This window comes from Bubalus kerabau, chromosome 19 (assembly GCF_029407905.1).
Source record: "Bubalus kerabau isolate K-KA32 ecotype Philippines breed swamp buffalo chromosome 19, PCC_UOA_SB_1v2, whole genome shotgun sequence".
NCBI lineage: Eukaryota > Metazoa > Chordata > Mammalia > Artiodactyla > Bovidae > Bubalus > Bubalus kerabau.
In genome coordinates this window covers 68015784-68034901 of record NC_073642.1, presented here as the reverse complement: position 1 = coordinate 68034901, position 19118 = coordinate 68015784, and the positions used below count along the sequence as shown (strand labels likewise).

The window sequence follows — 19118 nt, the reverse complement described above, 5'->3', positions numbered from 1 at the left end:
GAAGATTCCCCAGTTGGTCCAGAGCCTTGATTCCACTTTTCCCCACCATTTTTAAGGATAAAAGAGATTGATTTTTGCCCCAGGATCAGTAAAAATTAACATCCATCTATGTATCTCTATAGCCATTCCTTCATCCCTTCAGACACTATGGCATTCACTGGACAGCTGGGCTTTGCCCAAGCCCGGTCCACTTGTAAACCCCCAAAAGCTGCCCAGCCCTGGGCCCAGGGGCACTGCAGCTGCCCATCCTGTGAGCCCCACTAACATGGCTGGTACCTGCCTTGGAAGGCATCTCCCCCACTCTCCTCTTTTTTTTTTTTTTTTTTTACAAGAATCATCTTTGTTTTATTTATTTTACAGAGTAATGGTTTAAATTGAATACATTTGGGCACAGTAAATATTTTGACATGACAAGCATCAGAATGGGCATCAGAAAAATAGCAACTCATCTTACACACAATAACTAGAAAATATTTTTGTCTGATCATTTAAGGGTTACAAATCCTGAGAATGTTAGACATTGAACAAACTAGGTACTACCTGATAATTAAATCTTGCTTGGAAATCATCGTTTAAAAAAATGTTTTGAGGTACAAATCACCTATGTATTAAACATGAATCTTTTACATTTTACAAAGACTTTAAACAAATATATCAAATGATTATACATCAGTGGCTCTAAAACAGCTATCAGTCAGGTTCCAGGACACACTGTTCCACGATCTCCCGTAAGTTGGGGTTCTCCATGGCAGCCGCCACTCGCTCTTTGTCGTTTATCTGCTTGTTGATATCTTCCTCTGTTGAGTGGGTTCCTTCAGAAATGTAGATTTCCAACTTATGTTTAAACGGTAAACACCGCTGAAGTTTTACTCTTAAGCACAGCCCAATAAGAGTCGCCAAAGAGCAATGAGGTACTGTTGGCGTGAACCTTATAATAACCAAATAGTCGTCTTCATTTATCTCCTGAACCTCCACACAACTTTCCGTTACCACTTCCAGTTCTTCTAAAGTATTGGGCTTCTCTGGGTCCCGGATGGTTCGAATCAAATCATAAACTTCTAGCGCTTTCTCTTCCATGATCCGGGGCTCCCGGGCAGCTCCCCGCTCAGAGAGGCCCGAGAGCCACAGGAATCTGCTCAGCGTCCAAGAGAGCAGTCCGGACACCCGCTCCATCCTTACGTTCCGCCATCCCTCCACTCTCCTCTTTTTTAACCTCACTCTGCCTGAGCTTTGACCCCCTGGGATGGACTTGGACATGGGGCAGCCATGAACTTCCTGAATTTGTCTTCAGAATTGTGTGTTCTGAGGTTTTTGCCCCCGGACAAGGACCCAGCTGTCACCATATTGTCAAAAGACCTGAAACCCCAATAATGCAATAGCATCTCCGACATTTGCCCAGAAAAACAAGACATTCTAAACTTGCAACTCCTGATACATTTTGTAATCAGGCAAAATCCAGTAGCATCGTTTAGCTACACACGTAGAAGTTAGTTAGCATCCTTTCAAAAGCGCTGGAATTTTTTCCAAGCCATTCCATGCCACTCACAACCCCTCATCATACCTTCCTATTGAATGCCCTGCCCTCACCATCTCCACCGCCCTCCCTCGTCCTCCCCTCCCCGACTCTGTCCCCCACCACGCCCACCTCTCTCCCCCGACCCTTCCTCCGTCTACCACTTTCCACCTTCTGGGTGGTGAAGGGTGTCACTCAGCCCCAGACCCAGCTGTTAAGCAAAGGCTGATGAGAAGGCAGTCTCCGTGGGCTGGGAATAGATGCCAACACCTCTAGATTGCATTGTAACCCCGAAAGCCCCAACCCCAGGATCCACGACTTTCCTGGCCCTGCCGGCTCTCCTAGGCCTTGAAGACAGGAGGTCCTCCTGTCTTGCAGAGCTGCCCTCCCAGGGCTGCAGATCTATTCTAACAGGCTGGAGGGCGCCCCGCAGGCACGGAGCAAGTCCAGACAAATTTCATTTCCTTTGGAAATGGCTGCTTTCAGAGTTCCTGACAGAGAGCTCTTTAACCAGTCCTTAGCACCGTCCCTTCTGCTGGGCAACCACAGAGATACCTACTGTTATGGAAGTTCCTCTCCTGCATCGTCTAGTGGAAAAGAGGTTAGAGGGCAGGAGGGCTTGCTGGGGACTAGGAGGATCTGTCTGACCAGAGGGCCCCGAGGTGCAGGAACTTTCACCAACATTCATTGACACCGCCGTGAGCCAGGTGCTTTGAGAGGCTCTGGGGGCAGAAAGACAAATGAGACAAAAAAGCCACACACATGGACTTCCCAGGTGGTCCACTGGTTAAGACTATGTGTTAACACTTCCAAGGCAGGGAGCGTGGGTTTGATCCCTGTTTGTGGAACTAAGATTCCACATACCGCATGGTATGGAACAACAAATGGTGCTAGAAAACCTGAATATCTCTGCAAAAACAAGCAAAAAAACAAAATAGCAACAACCCCCCCCACACACACACACACGAGTTTGGACACAACACCCCAAGTCCTGGGGAAGCCCCTCCTTATCTGTGTTCTCCACTATCTAAGATCAGTGCATCAAAAATTAGATCAAACGGGGCTTAGCAACATTGTTAATCGACCGTGTGTGTCAAATGTTAGTTGTTTCAGTCATGTCCAACTTTTGCGACCTATGGACCGTAGCCCACCAGGCTCCTCTGTCCACAGAATTCTCTAGGCAAGAATATTGGAATGGGTAGCCCATTCTCTTCTCCAGGGGATCTTCCTAACCCAGGGGTCAAACCTGAGTCTCCTGCATTGCAGACAGATTCTTTACCATCTGAACCATCATGCTAAGCTAAGTCACTTCAGTCGTGTCCGACTCTGTGCAACCCCATAGACGGCAGCCCACCAGGCTGCCCCGTCCCTGGGATTCTCCAGGCAAGAACACTGGAGTGGGTTGCCGTTTCCTTCTCCAATGCATGAAAGTGAAAAGTGAAAGTGAAGTCGCTCAGTCGTGTCTGACTCCCAGCGATCCCATGGACTGCAGCCTACCAGGCCCCTCCATCCATGGGATTTTCCAGGCAAGAGTACTGGAGTGGGGTGCCATTGCCTTCTCCGTGAACCATCATAGTCCAATGCAAAACAAAGAGTTTAATTAAAAAAAAAAATAGGAGCTTAGACCACAACGATCATCTTATTGTCTCTCAAGGTTTCTGCGGGTCAGGCGTCCAGGAAAGGTTTAGCTGGGTAGGGTCTCTCTCAGGCACAGTCAGATAATAGCAGAGGTAAACAGGGTGAGGCTGGCGGGTTGGGCTTCCCCAGAACACGGCAGCCTGGGGGCAGCTGGGCAGGAGGAGAGCTTCAGTCGAGAGCGGTGAACAGGCAGGACCTGCGTGGCCCCTGATAACCTTCCACTGGAAGTCACACACTGTCACTTTCGCTGTTCCATGATTCCAGGCAAGTCACCAGCCTGCCCAGTTTCAGGGGAGGGGACACAGACCCACCTCCAACAGGAAGAGCATCCAGGGCATGCGGTGGAGACACACGTGGGACAGGAAGTGTCGCCGGGCCAGCCTGGAAATGCCTTCACCACAGCAGGGTTCCCTGGAAGCAGCACTGGAGAGGGGTTTGGGGGCGTGTGGTCTGTTGTTCAGTCGCTCAGTCGTGTCCAACTCTTTGCGACCCCATGGACTGTAGCACGCCAGGCTTCCCTATTCTTCACCATCTCCCAGAGTTTGCTCAAACTCATGTCCATTGAGTCAGATGTCATTCAACCATCTCCTCCTCTGTCTCTCCTTTCTTCTGGCCTCAACCTTTCCCAGCATCAGGGTTTTTCCAAGAGTCAGCTCTTCGCATCAGGTGGTGAAAGTATTAGAGCTTCAGCTTCTGCATCAGTCCTTCCAATGAATATTCAGGGTTGATCTCCTTTAGGATTGACAGGTTTGATCTCCATGCTGTCCAAGGGACTCTCAAGTGTCTTCTCCAACACCACAGTTCAAAAGTATTTATTCTTTGGGGCTCAGCCTTCTTTATGGTTCAACTCTCACATCCATACATGACTACTGGAAAAACCATAGCTTTGACTAGACGGACCTTTGCTGGCAAAGTGATGTCTTTGCTTTTTAATACGCTGTCTAGGTTTGTCATAGCTTTTCTTCCAAGGAACAAGTGTCTTTTAATTTCATAGCTGCAGTCACCATCTGCAGTGATTTTGGAGCCCAAGAAAATGAAATCTGTCACTGCTTCCAGTTTTTCCCCATCCATTTGCCACGAAGTGATGGGACCAAGTGGGACCATGATCTTAGTTTTTTGAATGTTGAGTTTTAAGCCAGCTTTTTCATTCTACTCTTTCACCTTCATCAAGAGGCTCTTTAGCTCCTCTTCACTTTCTGCCATTAGAGTAATACCATCTGTGTATCTGAGGTTGTTGATATTTCTCCCAGCAATCTTGATTCCAGCTTGTAATTCATCCAGTCTGGCATTTTGCATGATGTACTCTATATAGAAGTTAAATAAGCAGGGTGACAATATACAGCCTTGTAGTATTCCTTTCCCAATTTTGAACCAGCTTATGTTTTCAATAAAAACCTGAGAGGAAGGGAGGGAAGGAAGGAGAGAGTGGGAGGGAAGGGGAAAGAGCCCAGCACGGGTGTGAGTCAGGTGAAGTCTGACCCCAGACTGGTGCCCAGTGGGCTTGGGAGCACAAATCACACCACAGCTACTTGCTCCCTGCAGAAAGGGGGCCAGCCTTTTGTACCCTCAGCCAGGCAGAGAGGAGGGATATAAACTGGGGGTGTGACTCTCATGGGCTGAAGCAATTCTCTGGAGGAGAAGGCAGCTGGATTTCTGGCCAGCGCTCACAGCAGCTGGGGAATCGATGTGCCGGCCCTGTGAAGCTGGTCTGGGGGCTCTGTGGTAGTTTGCAGAATGGCTACAAGTTCCGCTTGTCCCTGCATTCATGCCCTTCAGGAGGAGTCTGTTCCCTACTCCTTAAGTCTGGGTTTGGCCATGGGACTAGCTTTGGCCAATGAGACATTAGTAAACATGATGCATGCAGGGGCTTGAAAAGTGCTTATGTAGGGACCTTCCTGGTGGTCTAGAGGTTAAGACTCTGCATTTCCAATGCAATGGGAGTGGGTCCAATTCCTGACCCCCTGCAGGAACTAAGATCCCACATGCTAAGAAAATATTTTTTTTAAAAAATTAGAACACATTGTCTCTTTTTAAAAAGTACTTGTGTATGTATTGGTTTATGCTCTCCTGTGGCACTTGGAACCTTGAGACTATGGGAACAAATCCAAGCAAACTCCCAAGGAACCACATAGAAGGGAACCAAGGCATTCTAGCCAACAGCTTTCATCTGCCTTCAGCTGCCAGAAATGTGTGTCAGGCCATCCTGAATCATTCAGCCTCAGCTGGGCCACATGAGTGAGCCCAGGCAAGACCAGTAGAACCGCTCAGCTGAGCCCAGCCCAAATTTCCAACTCACAGAATCAAAGTGTTATAAATGCTTGTTATTTGAAGAGATTAAGTTTCTCAATTGTTTCCCACACATCAAAGCTGACTAATATAGGCATCAATGGTGTCCACTACAGAAATCTAGCTTCCCTAAAGGCTTGCTAACTCTCTATAATTGCAGGGAGGGAGAAAAAGAGGGACTTTCTTCTGGGTCTGGTCCTGGACCTCTAACTCTGGCATGCTACTCACACTGACCTGCAGAGTGAGTCAAAGACCAAGGCTATTCCCTGCATAGCCAGAGGCCACCACCCCATAAATGAAGCCTGTGGCCACGCTGGAGACTTGGGGGCACTAAGGATCCTGGAGGTATGCAGGAACAAGCCCTCAAGGAATTCCCAGAGTAATGATCTCCAAGCCCATACTTTTTGCCCTTAGGTCTCTGACCTCTGGGGCCCCAAATTTGGGATCCAGGTAAAAGTCAGGGTCACTGGGTGATCTTTCCAGTTGCCACAGCTTCAAATTAGATCCAGGAAGCTTTGTCAGCAGATTTGGGAAATGCCAAGCTGCCCCTTGCAAAATATTTTTTGGGTCTCTTGGATAAGGATTTCAATATTAAACGTTAAGATTTTGCTATGATTAAATTCTCACTGGGCACAAGGAAAGAGCTGTAACTACATTTCAATGTAGCATTTGAAGGGATTTAGTGATTTTCCATTAATTTTTTTTTAAATGTCAAGGGTATATATCTTTCTTCGAGGACTCAGCCTATGGCAAATTTCAGATTTAAAAAGACCCAGCGATGGACTTACAAGACCAAGAAGGGGAGGCGAAAATCTACAATTCAAAAATTATGAAGCCGCTAAGTTTTCAGTTAATTCAAAAATCATCTCAGTGGAAAATTTTGTAAGCTTTCCATGCATAATCAAAGAGATCTGGTTTGGAATTGCAACGAAATGAACCATTGTAAGAGCTTGCTTTCTGACTCAAATGATCAACCTCAGATCAAAGGCGCTGGTGAATGATCAGATCTCATTACTGAGAACCCAAACGAAGGACCCCGGTGATGCTATAACAAGGAAACAGGTCAAGCCCTCTCCCTCCCCTTCCCAGCCTCTCTCCTTCTCCCCCAGCCCTGCCTCGCCACCAAGAACATATGCAGAAGGTGCAGTCTTCAATTTTATGGAGCAATGAGATTTGTAGTAAATATTTATTAGCTACTTAGTAAATACAATTAGAATTCTGGCAGCGCTTGGCACGGCTATTTTATTGGAATTAGCTAAGGTTTACTTGCAAGTCTAAATGGATACCACAGAGCAAAGCGGTGAAGACACAAACGTGCAAATGAGAAAGTGGTGCTGATCACAGCAGGAGGGCAGGGTCTTCCTGTCTCTGGGAGCAAAGGGCCTGCTCAGGGAGCCCATGCCAGGACAGAAGCCCACCTCTGCGGCCTTCTATACCCTCTGCGGGCAGGCACCTTCATCTCTCCCTAGCACAGTGTCGGGGAAGAAGTGGGCCTGCAGGTACCCTCTCAGGGCAGGGCTGGGAGCATCTGCTCCAGAACACAGGTGGCTGAGATCTGCCCAAGGTTCCAGAGCCCCCAGACAGCGCAGCCCAAACCACAACCTCCTAACTCCCACTCCAGTGCTCGGAACACTCTGAGCCCACCCGCTAACCCTTAAATAACCATGTGCTTCCACCTCGGAAAAAGGACTCTCACCCATGACACCACTCCTGGGTATCTACTCTAGAGGAATAAAAACTTCTGTTCTCAGCAGCATTAGTCACAGTAGCCAAAAGCCAGAGACAACCCCATGCCCGGCAGCTGATGACTGGTAAATGCAGTGTGGTGTGTCCACGCCATGGGCTACGGGTAAGAGGAGCAAAAACTGTCACCTGCTGCACATGCACGGCCTTGACATCACCACGTTAAGTGGAGGCTGCCAGACACACAGGTCTATGCGCTGCGGGATTCCCGTATATAATGTCCAGAATCGGCCAATCCACAGAGACAGAAAGTAAACCAGTGGTTGCCTGGGGTTGGAGGGAGGGAAACGGGGGGCGACCACTAAGCCTGAGTGGTTTCTTCTGGGGGTAATGAACTTGTTCTAAAAATGAGTGTGGTGATGGTTGCACAACCTTGCAAATATACCAGCAACCACTGAATTGTACACTTCAGAAGAGTGAATTGTATGGTATGCAGATTACATTCAATTTTTTAGAAAGGACTTTCACTGCACGGGCATGGGTGACACTGTGAGCTCCGGGTCCAACCCCGGCCCCGCTACTGACCAGCTGTGGAGCTTTGGGTGATTTATCTCGGCCTCTGCCCTCCCATCTCCCCAGCTCTGGAGCTGCCGAGGTGATCAAGTGAGCCACCTGGGGAGCTGGGCTTGGGACCAGCAGGGCTTTTAAACAAGGCGGCCTCAGGCAACACTCAATGGAGGGCCTTCCAGTTTCTAGAAGTTTCTAGAAAGAATTTCCTCCTCCCTCAGGGACCTCAGACTGACCTCAGCCCTGGCAGAACACAGCGCCATCTGAGAGTTTTGTCACCACAAGGTACAAGTCGCTTTGACGACAGCCTTCAGCAGAACAAGCCCAGGGATCAGCATCCCAGACCCCACGGGCCCACCTCCCTGACAGAGCCCACCTTTGCGCTGTAGTCCAAGCCCCGTCCGGGGAGCCTCAGAAGTAACTGCTGATTGGCTAAGCCCACAGTTCTCCTAGCCAATGATTGGCGTAGCACAGAGCACATGACCCAATCCTAGGCAGTGAGATGGGAGAGGCTGGCTTCTGAGGGATACTAAGAAAGGTTTCTCGGCTGATAAGCAACAGAGAGCAGAGATGATTTGTTTTCTTCTTCTGTTGGTTGAGGCTGCAGGTGACACAGAGTCGTGACAGCCACTTTGCAGCCACCTGAGTATGTCAGGGCAAGAAGTGGAGAATGGCCCTTCAAGATGCCATCGTGGGGGATTTCCCTGTGTGGTCCAGTGGTTAAGAATCCGCCTCCCGCTGCAGGGGACCTGGCTTCGATCCCTGGTCGGGGAGATAAGATGCCCCATGCAGGGTGTGGGTGTGGTGGGGGGAACTAAGCCCTCAGCCACTACTACTGAACCTGCACACCACAGTAGAGAGAAGCCTGCACGCTGCAACGAAAGAGCCTGCGTGCTGCAAGTCCCAACGCAGCAATAAGTAAATAAATATTTTTTAAAATAAAATAAAGTGAAAAGTGAACTAAGTCCCAACAGCAATAAATAAATACATATCTTTTTTTAATAAAATAAAGTGAAAAGTGAAAGTCACTCAGTTGTGTCCAACTCTTTGTATCACATGGACTATACAGTTCATGGAATTCTCCAGGCCAGAATACTGGAGTGAGTAGCCTTTCCCTTCTCCACGGGAATCTTCCCAACCCAGGGATCAAACCCATGACTCCCACATTTGAGGCAAATTTTTTACCAACTGAGCTATCAGGGAAGCCCTGATAAAAATAAAATGATATATTAAAAAAAAAGATGCCACTGTGGGGTGAATTGGTCAGTACAGAGCTGCTCTCCCTGGGAAAGGACATGTGGCTCTCCTTGTTTAATCCAGTTGGATCTGTTACTTGTAGCTGAAGTGTCCCAGCTGACAGTGTGTGAAGCGCAGAGGACCCCAGCCTGTAATGACGAGGGGTGATTTCGCTGGTACAGAGCGTCTCGTGTCAGCAGAGGGACCGCCGGTAGACATATTTTCCCGATAGATTTCTAACTAAGCCACCGGGTTGTTCTCTCCTGGAGTCACATGCTTTTTTCTCCAGCCCGTGGCTGCAGAGAGTATATTTCTCCTTCTATGATGGATACGTGTGCTGGGTTCTAGGACTAATTGCTAGAAAAGAAAAATGATGCCTTGCTTATGTATGAACTTCACCATTCACTTGAAGTTTTCTCTGTGTGTCTGATCCTTGACCCTGAAATAGGATATCAACCCCGCTGATGCTGTGACCCAGGACTCTTCTCAGAGGTACCCTGAGAGGCTGGAGCTCGCATCACATGCTTCTTCCTGGCTGAGGGAGGAGCTGCCAGGAGAAAGCTCCCATAAGGCCTTGGAGAGATGCTTGCTCCAGCCTGCAGCTTGGGGTCCCCTTTAGGAGACTGTGGTCTTGCAGACCCTGGTCTGTCCTGGAGGTCAGGAGCCTGGGGCCAGCTCCACCTCTACCTCAGTTCTCCTGTTGACCAAGAGGCCTGGAGGATTTCCATCCCCTTCCTATCACAGGTGTGCTATGATTCCACCATGATGGTGGCAGGTGGCAGGAGGAACAAAGGGCCACTCTCAAAGAAGAGCCTAACATTCATTCATTCTGTGACATGAGCTGGATTCCTTCAGATCAGATCAGATCAGTTGCTCAGTCATGTCCGACTCTTTGCAACCCCATAAATTGCAGCACGCCAGGCCTCCCTGTCCATCACCAACTCCCAGAGTTCACTCAGACTCATGTCCATCGAGTCGGTGATGCCATCCAGCCATCTCATCCTCTGTCGTCCCCTTCTCCTCTTGCCCTCAATCCCTCCCAGCATCAGAGTCTTTTCCAATGAGTCAACTCTTCCCATGAGGTGGCCAAAGTACTGGAGTTTCAGCTTTAGCATCATTCCTTCCAAAGAAATCCCAGGGCTGATCTCCTTCAGAATGGACTGGTTGGATCTCCCTGCAGTCCAAGGGACTCTCAAGAGTCTTCTCCAACACTACAGTTCAAAAGCATCAATTCTTCGGCGCTCAGCCTTCTTCATAGTCCAACTCTCACATCCATTCATGACCACAGGAAAAACCATAGCCTTGACTAGACGGACCTTTGTTGGCAAAGGAATGTCTCTGCTTTTGAATATGCTATCTAGGTTGGTCATAACTTTCTTTCCAAGGAGTAAGCGTCTTTTAATTTCATGGCTGCAGTCACCATCTGCAGTGATTTTGGAGCCCAGAAAAATAAAGTCCGCCACTGTTTCCACTGTTTCCCCATCTATTTCCCATGAAGTGATGGGGCCGGATGCCATGATCTTCGTTTTCTGACTGTTGAGCTTTAAGCCAACTTTTTCACTCTCCACTTTCACTTTCATCAAGAGGCTTTTGAGTTCCTCTTCACTTTCTGCCATAAGGGTGGTGTCATCTGCATATCTGAGGTTATTGACATTTCTCCCGGCAATCTTGATTCCAGTTTGTGTTTCTTCCAGTCCAGGGTTTCTCATGATGTACTCTGCATATAAGTTAAATAAACAGGGTGACAATATACAGCCTTGATGAACTCCTTTTCCTATTTGGAACCAGTCTGTTGTTCCATGGCCAGTTCTAACTGTTGCTTCCTGACCTGCATACAAATTTCTCAAGAGGCAGATCAGGTGGTCTGGTATTCCCATCTCTTTCACAATTTTCCACAGTTTATTGTGATCCACACAGTCAAAGGCTTTGGCACAGTCAATAAAGCAGAAATAGATGTTTTTCTGGAACTCTCTTGCTTTTTCCATGATCCAGCAGATGTTGGCAATTCGATCTCTGGTTCCTCTGCCTTTTCTAAAACCAGCTTGAACATCAGGAAGTTCACGGTTCACATATTGCTGAAGCCTGGCTTGGAGAATTTTGAGCATTACTTTACTAGCGTGTGAGATGAATGCAATTGTGTGGTAGTTTGAGCATTCTTTGGCATTGCCTTTCTTTGGGATTGGAATGAAAACTGACCTTTTCCAGTCCTGTGGCCACTGCTGAGTTTTCCAAATGTGCTGGCATATTGAGTGCAGCACTTTCACAGCATCAGCTTTCAGGATTTGGAATAGCTCAACTGGAATTCTATCACCTCCATTAGTTTTGTTGGTAGTGATGCTTTCTAAGGCCCACTTGACTTCACATTCCAGGATGTCTGGCTCTAGGTCAGTGATCACACCATCGTGAGTATCTGGGTCGTGAAGCTCTTTTTTGTACAGTTCTTCTGTGTATTCTTGCCACCTCTTCTTAATATCTTCTGCTTCTGCTAGGTCCATACCACTTCTGTCCTTTATCGAGCCCATCTTTGCATGAAATGTTCCCTTGGTATCTCTGATTTTCTTGAAGAGATCTCTAGTCTTTCCCATTCTGTTGTTTTCCTCTATTTCTTTGCATTGATCGCTGAAGAAGGCTTTCTTATCTCTTCTTGCTATTCTTTGGAACTCTGTGTTCAGATGTTTATATCTTTCCTTTTCTCCTTTGCTTTTCGCTTCTCTTCTTTTCACAGCTATTTGTAAGGCCTCCCCAGACAACCATTTTGCTTTTTTGCATTTCTTTTCCATGGGAACGGTCTTGATCCCTGTCTCCTGTACAATGTCACGAACCTCAGTCCATAGTTCATCAGGCACTCTATCGGATCTAGGCCCTTAAATCTATTTCTCACTTCCATTGTATAATCATAAGGGATTTGATTTAGGTCATACCTGAATGGTCTAGTGGTTTTCCCTACTTTCTTCAATTTAAGTCTGAATTTGGCAATAAGGAGTTCATGGTCTGAGCCACAGTCAGCTCCTGGTCTTGTTTTTGCTGACTGTATAGAGCTTCTCCATCTTTGGCTGCAAAGAATATAGTCAATTTGATTTCGGTGTTGACCATCTGGTGATGTCCATGTATAGAGTCTTCTCTTGTGTTGTTGGAAGAAGGTGTTTGTTATGACCAGTGCATTTTCTTGGCAAAACTTTATTAGTCTTTGCCCTGCTTCATTCCGTATTCCAAGGCCAAATTTGCCTGTTACTCCAGGTGTTTCTTGACTTCCTACTTTTGCATTCCAGTCCCCTATAATGAAAAGGACATCTTTTTTGGGTGTTAGTTCTAAAAGGTCTTGTAGGTCTTCATAGAACCGTTCAACTTCAGCTTCTTCAGCGTTACTGGTTGGGGCATAGACTTGGATTACCGTGATATTGAATGGTTTGCCTTGGAAACGAACAGAGATCATTCTGTCGTTTTTGAGATTGCATCCAAGTACTGCATTTCGGACTCTTTTGTTGACCATGATGGCCACTCCATTTCTTCTGAGGGATTCCTGCCTGCAGTAGTAGATATAATGGTCATCTGAGTTAAATTCACCCATTCCAGTCCATTTCAGTTCGCTGATTCCTAGAATGTCGACATTCACTCTTGCCATCTCTTGTTTGACCACTTCCAATTTGCCTTGATTCATGGACCTGACATTCCAGGTTTCTATGCAATATTGCTCTTTACAGCATCGGACCTTGCTTCTATCACCAGTCACATCCACAGCTGGGTATTGTTTTTGCTTTGGCTCCATCCCTTCATTCTTTCTGGAGTTATTTCTCCACTAATCTCCAGTAGCATATTGGGCACCTATTGACCTGGGGAGTTTCTCTTTCAGTATCCTATCATTTTGCCTTTTCATACTGTTCACGGGGTTCTCAGGGCAAGAATACTGAAGTGGTTTGCCATTCCCTTCTCCAGTGGACCACATTCTGTCAGATCTCTCCACCATGACCCGCCCGTCTTGGGTTGCCCCACGGGCATGGCTTAGTCTCATTGAGTTAGAGGAGACTGTGGTCCTACTGTGATTAGATTGACTAGTTTTCTGTGAGTATGGTTTCAGTGTGTTTGCCCTCTGATGCCCTCTTGCAACACCTACCGTCTTACTTGGGTTTCTCTTACCTTGGGCGTGGGGTATCTCTTCACAGGTGCTGCAGCAAAGTGCAGCCATTGCTCCTTACCTTGGACGAGGGATATCTACTCACCATCACCCTTCCTGACCTTCAACGTGGGATAGCTCCTCTAGGCCCTCCTGCACCCATGCAGCCACGGCTCCTTAGATGTGGGGTTGGTCTTCCCGGCCACCGCCCCTGGCCTCAGGCTTAGGGGCGTGGGGTATCTCCTCCTGGCCGCGGCCCCTGAACTCGGACGCGACGTAACTCCTCTCGTCACTGCCCCTGACCTCGGACTCTGGGTATCTCCTCTCGGCCGCCCGCCCTGACCTCGGACGCGGGGTAGCTCCTCTTGGCCGTTCCTGTGCTGTCGCAGTCTGATACTCTCGGCCGCTGCCCCTGACCTCGGACGTGGGGTAACTCCTCTTGGCAGCCACCCTTCGGGCATGGGGTCCTCCCAGCTTCTGCCCCTGACGTCGAACGTGGGGTGGCTCCTCTTGGCCTGAGCTTAGCGCGCCGGTCTTAGGCTCCACAAAGGCAGCAATGGTTCAACTGCTTCTCCAGACCAGCTGGGGCCATCCAGACTCAGAAAGAGGGAAGGGGTCTTCAGGTAGTGAACCCGAGACAGGCTGGGGTGGAGAGACACCAAAGTGTCGTGCGCTCTGGACACAGAGGAGCGGCAGGTACACCCCTGGGGTCGTCACCAGCTGTGCTGGGAAGGTTCAGAGCGGCTCTGAATCCTACCTGTGGGCTCCAGGCACAGGTCGATGAAAGAACAGGGGCAGGATGCTTGAATCTCTGGGCAGAGTGTGGACCGAGGCGGCCACGGGGCGGGCTGCTGTGACCAAGCAAGCCTGGGGCCAGCACAGCTGGGTCTGCCACGAGCAGGTGGGAGGTCGGGGCTGGTGTGAGGTGGGCTGAGGCTCTGTCAGCAACAGGACTTGGTGACCACCTGGCCATCGAGGGAGAAGTCAAGGTGGACGCTGAGGCTTTGAGGGCGGTGGCCTGGGCGCCTGGGGTGGAGGTGCAGGAAGAGTGGGTCTGGGGAGGGCGGGCGGCACGACCTGGCTCGTGGGCAGTCTGAGGCTCCCGTCCCATGTCCTGGGGAGACCCGAGGGAGCTGTGGGGCAGCAGGGGTGCTGGAGCTTAGGGCTGGGGGCCGTGGATGTGTAGACAGGGGCCCCGCAGTGGAGGAAATGCACCCACAGGGCCCCAGCCGGGAGGTCCTTCTCAGCAGGGAGCCTGGTAGACCACGGCCTGGTGAGTCCTGGCCTCGCTTGGTTCCCATGAGCTTGAACACCTCAGAGGATGAGGGGAGAGTCAGGAGAGCGGGAAGGAGGCCTCGGTGATAGACATCGCCCTTGGACACTCATCGTTTAATTTAGGGTGGTAAAAATCACTCAGACTGAATTTCTCCCCGAGGTGCTGGAACTCCCACTTTTAGAACCGGGACTGAGAGACTTCACTTTCACTTTTCACTTTCATGCATTGGAGAAGGAAATGGCAACCCACTCCAGTATTCTTGCCTGGAGAATCCCAGGGACAGAAAAGCCTAGTGGGCTGCTGTCTATGGGGTCGCACAGAGTTGGACACGACTGATGCGACTTAGCAGCAGCAGCAGCAGCTCCAGGAAGAGCGAGGTGAAGCCAGCTCACTGGGAGACCGTCCAGGTCTCCTCCGGGCCGGCTGGCTCCACCCTGGCCTCCGTCTCCCCGTGACCCATCGTGATCGTCAGACCTGCTCCCTCCCGCGATGTCACCCACGGAGCAGCCCTCACCCTTGAACCTGAGGCCCCGGATGAGACAATGAGCCTCGGCCACTTTCAAGCCCCTGCTCCCCGCTCGCTCCTGCCTCCAAAACCGAGCCTCCTCTCCAAGCTTCCAGCAGAGATTTATAAAGATTTAATAGCTGAGGGCTGTAATGAGAGCTTAGATTATTAAGATCTCATTTCTCTTTGAAAATATCTCATGAAGTATTCTCTTAAATAATTAAAACTAAATTCCACCTATCAAAATAAATGAAAAGGCATGTTTGGCTCTGGGGTGTCCTCGAGTGACTTCTCGGCCACCAGCTCTCTTCTGTGTACTCTGTCCCCGGAGGAATTGGCTTAGAGTCCTGGCCTTTCTAAATCCATTCTCTCCTTCTCTCAGGCCTGGGTTGTCCGCAAGGACACTGGCCAAGTTACTGACCTTCCCAGTGTGCCGCCGTCCTGAAGACAGTCAGGCCCGAAGAAATCATGCCGACATCAGATGTCGACACCAATTGGCCAGTCCTAAAATAAGGATTTACACTTATGTTCTGAGAACGCAGGTTTAGGAGGCGGAATCCAACCTCACTGAATGCCAGAGAGCTCATCACCTCCGAAAGCCAAGAGCTTGACCACTCAGGCTCTCATGCCCAGGGCCAGTGATGCCCCACAGAGCCCTGCTCTGGAAAACCAGGGGCTGCCGCTTTGTGCAGTCTGCCGGCTGGGCCCTCCCAGCACCCGCACGGCCCCACAGCTCCGTCCTCCCGAAACCACCGCAGACACATTACTCCGCTCCTGAATTCACAGAGTGAGTCCGGATGCCGGAGCGGCTAATTAAAGAGCGCCGGGGGCTGTGTCAGCCTCTGGGGGGTGGACATGTAAAAGCAAATAAGACACAGTCTTCCCTGGTGACTCAGCCGTAAAGAATCCACCTGCCATTGCAGGAGCCACAGGAGACTAGGGTTCGATCCTTGAGCAGGGAAGATCCTCTGGAGGAGAGCATGGCAATTTACTCCAGTATTCTTGCTTGGAGAATCCCATGGACAGAGGAGCCCAGCGGGCTACAGTTCATGGGGTCACAGACAGCCGGACATGACTGAAGTGACTTAGCACATGTGCATTACCCTGAAAGGGCTTTGCTTTAGTGGGGAAGGAGCCAACACGCACACAGTGTGGTCAGTACAGGTGGGGGGACCCAGGGCTCAGGGCCTGGGGTCATCGAGTGGGGCTCCCCAGTGGAGGGGAGGCCTGAGCAGAGTGAGCTGGCTGAGGGGTCCAGGCAGGGTGCCTGGCAGAAGCAAGAACTGGAGGGGGCACAGGCGGGGGAGGCCCGGGTGAGCTCCAGGAAGGAGGGACCTGGTCAGATGTACGCTGATGGGCGTCCTGGAGAGTCCCTTAGGGGCCCCATGGGAGCTGGACCAGGAGATCGGGGCAGATGAAATCGGGGAGCAGGTTCGGGGCAGCACTCGACCACGAGCAGAAGGCTCGGTTTAGGGAGGTGTCGGAGGCAGACAGGCTGGGGGCTGGTGAGCCAGGTGATGTTCCAGATGGCAGCTTGGACGGCTGGTTCAATGAGGGTGCCACCCGCTGAAATGGGGGCCCGGGAGAAGTCACGGACCGTGTGAGAAGGGCTGGGCGGGGGCAGGTGCTGGGAAACAGCAGAAAAGTGAGTTTTCAGGATGGCGTGGTTAGTCATCCAGCGGTGTCCCTCCTAGGACCTGTGGGGGTCAGGCTCTGTGCAGGCGGGCCCACGTGGGCCATCAGCACCCGGGTCCCCGCAGCACACAGATCGGAGACCTCCGCCAGATGAGCTCCCCGCCCCGAGTGGAGGTAAAATCCCCTATCAGACAGAGTGAGACCCTCCAGGAATGCCCGGGGACCCGGAGGCTTTTCGGAGGTGAAGCCTGGCTGAGCCTGGAGCGGGGCGATCCCTGCAGGGGTGGGAGGGCCTGTGGGGAGAAACCCAGAGGTTGTCCGTGGGCAATGCTCTCGTGAGCCAAACTGCCCTGTTAAATGAGCACCTGAGCTAGACGCTTCCCAGCAAGAGCAGGACGAGGATGGCAGGAACCTTTCTGGGGCAGCCCCATGTGTGAACCACACAAGGTCAGAGGTCTGAGCAGGTACCTTTCTCAGTGCAGACATCTGAGACCCGTACACAGCAAAGGGACGTGCTCTGATGGCTTTCCTGTGGGTGCTCTGAAGGGCCCTGGGGAAGGGGTGTCCCCTTCCAAATTGTGCTTGGGGTCATGAGGGACAGCCCGGCCACAGGTGCACTTGCCAAAGGGGAGGGTCCAGAAAACCTTGGACAAAACCACTGCTCTGGAGCGAGTGTGGGGACCAGAGCCCACCGGGCAGGCGGCCCTGGGAAGGGAGGAGATGCGGCTGGGCTGGAGGAGCCAGGACTGCGCGGGGCCTCGGCAGGACGGAGGTCTGCGCAGAGGCAGAGACGGGGCCCTGGGCCTGGGCCTTGCATGGTAGGGGGGACAGGGAAGGGACGGTTCTGCCAAGAGTGAGGGGATCAAGGCACGAGAACATCTGGCTGCTGACTCCAGAGGGTCCCCAGGTGGCTTTGACCTCCAGCCCACATGTGACCCAGGAAGCAGGCCAGGTAGACGGCCTTCAGCTGCAGTCAACAGCTTAGGGCCCATCAATCTATCAGGTTATAAGAACGTTCCAGTGACAGAGCACGCAGGCCAGTTTTTCTGTGAAATAATCTAGGGGTGTTTATTGTAAGAGTAGGGGCATGCTTACTCCTTGGAAGAAAAGTTATGACCAACCTAGACAGCATATTAAAAAGCAGAGACATTACTTTGCCAACAAAGGTCCATCTAGTCAAAGCTATGGTTTTTCCAGTAGTCATGTACGCATGTGAGAGTTGGACTATAAGGGAAGCTGAGTGCCAAAGAATTGATGCTTTTAACCTGTGGTGTTGGAGAAGACTCTTGAGTGTCCCTTGGGCTGAAAGGAGACCAACCAGTCCATCCTAAAGGAAATCAGTCCTGAATATTCATTGGAAGGACTGATGCTGAAGCTGAAACTCCAATACTTTGGCCACCTGATGCAAAGAACTGACTCATTTGAAAAGACCCTGATGCTGGGAAAGATTGAAGGCAGGAGGAGAAGGGGACAACAGAGGATGAGATGGTTGGATGGCATCACTGACTCAACGGACATGAGTTTGGGCAGGCTCCAGGAGTTGGTGATGGACAGGGAGGCCTGGCGTGCTGCAGTCCATGGGGTCGCAGAGTCGGACATGACTTAGCGACTGAATTGAACTGAAGTGAGGGGCGTGCCTCATTAATTGCACTTTGCCGATGCTGCGTTTTTACAAATCGGAGGTTTGTGGCCACTCTGCCTCGGGCAGGCCTGTTGGCACCATTCTGCCAACAGCATTTGCTCACCTTGTGTGTCTGTGGCACATTTTTGCTAATTCTTGAAATAGTTCGGGCTTCTCATTATTATTTGGTCGGTGAGCTGTGCGACTCAGTGTGACTCCCCATAGGCTCAGACGATGGTGTAGAACTTTTTAGCAATAAAGTATTTTTTAATTGAGGCATGTACTTCTTTTAGACATAATGCATTTATTGCTCCATATTAATAGACTACACCTTAGTGTCAACATGACTTCCATATGCACTGGGGAACCAGGGAATTCACGTGAGTCCCTTCATGGTGGCATTTTCATTATGGTTGTGGTCTGGGACGGAACCCACAGTATCTCAGATCTCTCTGGACGATTTTTGTCTGTGGGTCTCAGTAAAGTTATTTTCATCTTGAGTTGGGAGAAAAACCATGATGCTCAATTTTCCTAACTTGTCACTGGGTTAAAAGAACCCTCCCAGGACTTCCCTGGTGGTCCACGGCTACAACTCCGTGCTCCCAATGCAGGGGGCCTCGGTCCCATCCCTGGTCAGGGAGCTAGATTCCAGATGTGGCAACTAGGGCCTGGAGCGGCCAAATAAACATTTTAAAAAAGAACTGTCCCCATACCATAGGTGTGCAGCGGTTGCTCACCCTGGCCCCCCCTCATTGACCCCTTGGGGCACCCTGCCGAGGGTCCAGCCCCGGCTGATCCAGGGTATTCGAAGGAGAGACGGCTAGGCAACCTATTCAAATGTTAATTAGAGATAATAAAGAGTAATAGAATGAGGATAGCTCAGTAGGAAAATTCAGTGGAGAAAAGAAGCTGAGTGGCTTGGTTTACGCGGAAAATCAATATAACCCATGATACCAGGTTAGCTCTGACCACGGAGGCCGCAGGCGCCCTCTCGAATAGCGGAAGGTGCCCCACCTTAGACACCTTCTCAAGTGGGTCTTAGAAGCC

At 50.3% G+C, this 19118-nt stretch overlaps 1 protein-coding gene across 1 annotated transcript; it reads right to left on the bottom strand.

Moving 5' to 3' along the window:
• Nucleotides 1–308: 308 nt before the first annotated feature.
• On the bottom strand, nt 309–1199 carry LOC129633700 (cytosolic iron-sulfur assembly component 2A). The gene has a single exon (XM_055555576.1). The coding sequence runs from the start codon at nt 1171–1173 to the stop codon at nt 691–693; it is 483 nt and encodes a 160-aa protein (XP_055411551.1). The 5' UTR covers nt 1174–1199; the 3' UTR covers nt 309–690.
• Nucleotides 1200–19118: the final 17919 nt, after the last annotated feature.

Excerpts from the sequence above, each read along its gene's own strand:
- LOC129633700 (XM_055555576.1), bottom strand. The coding sequence starts at position 1,173 with ATGGAGCGGGTGTCCGGACTGCTCTCTTGGACGCTGAGCAGATTCCTG.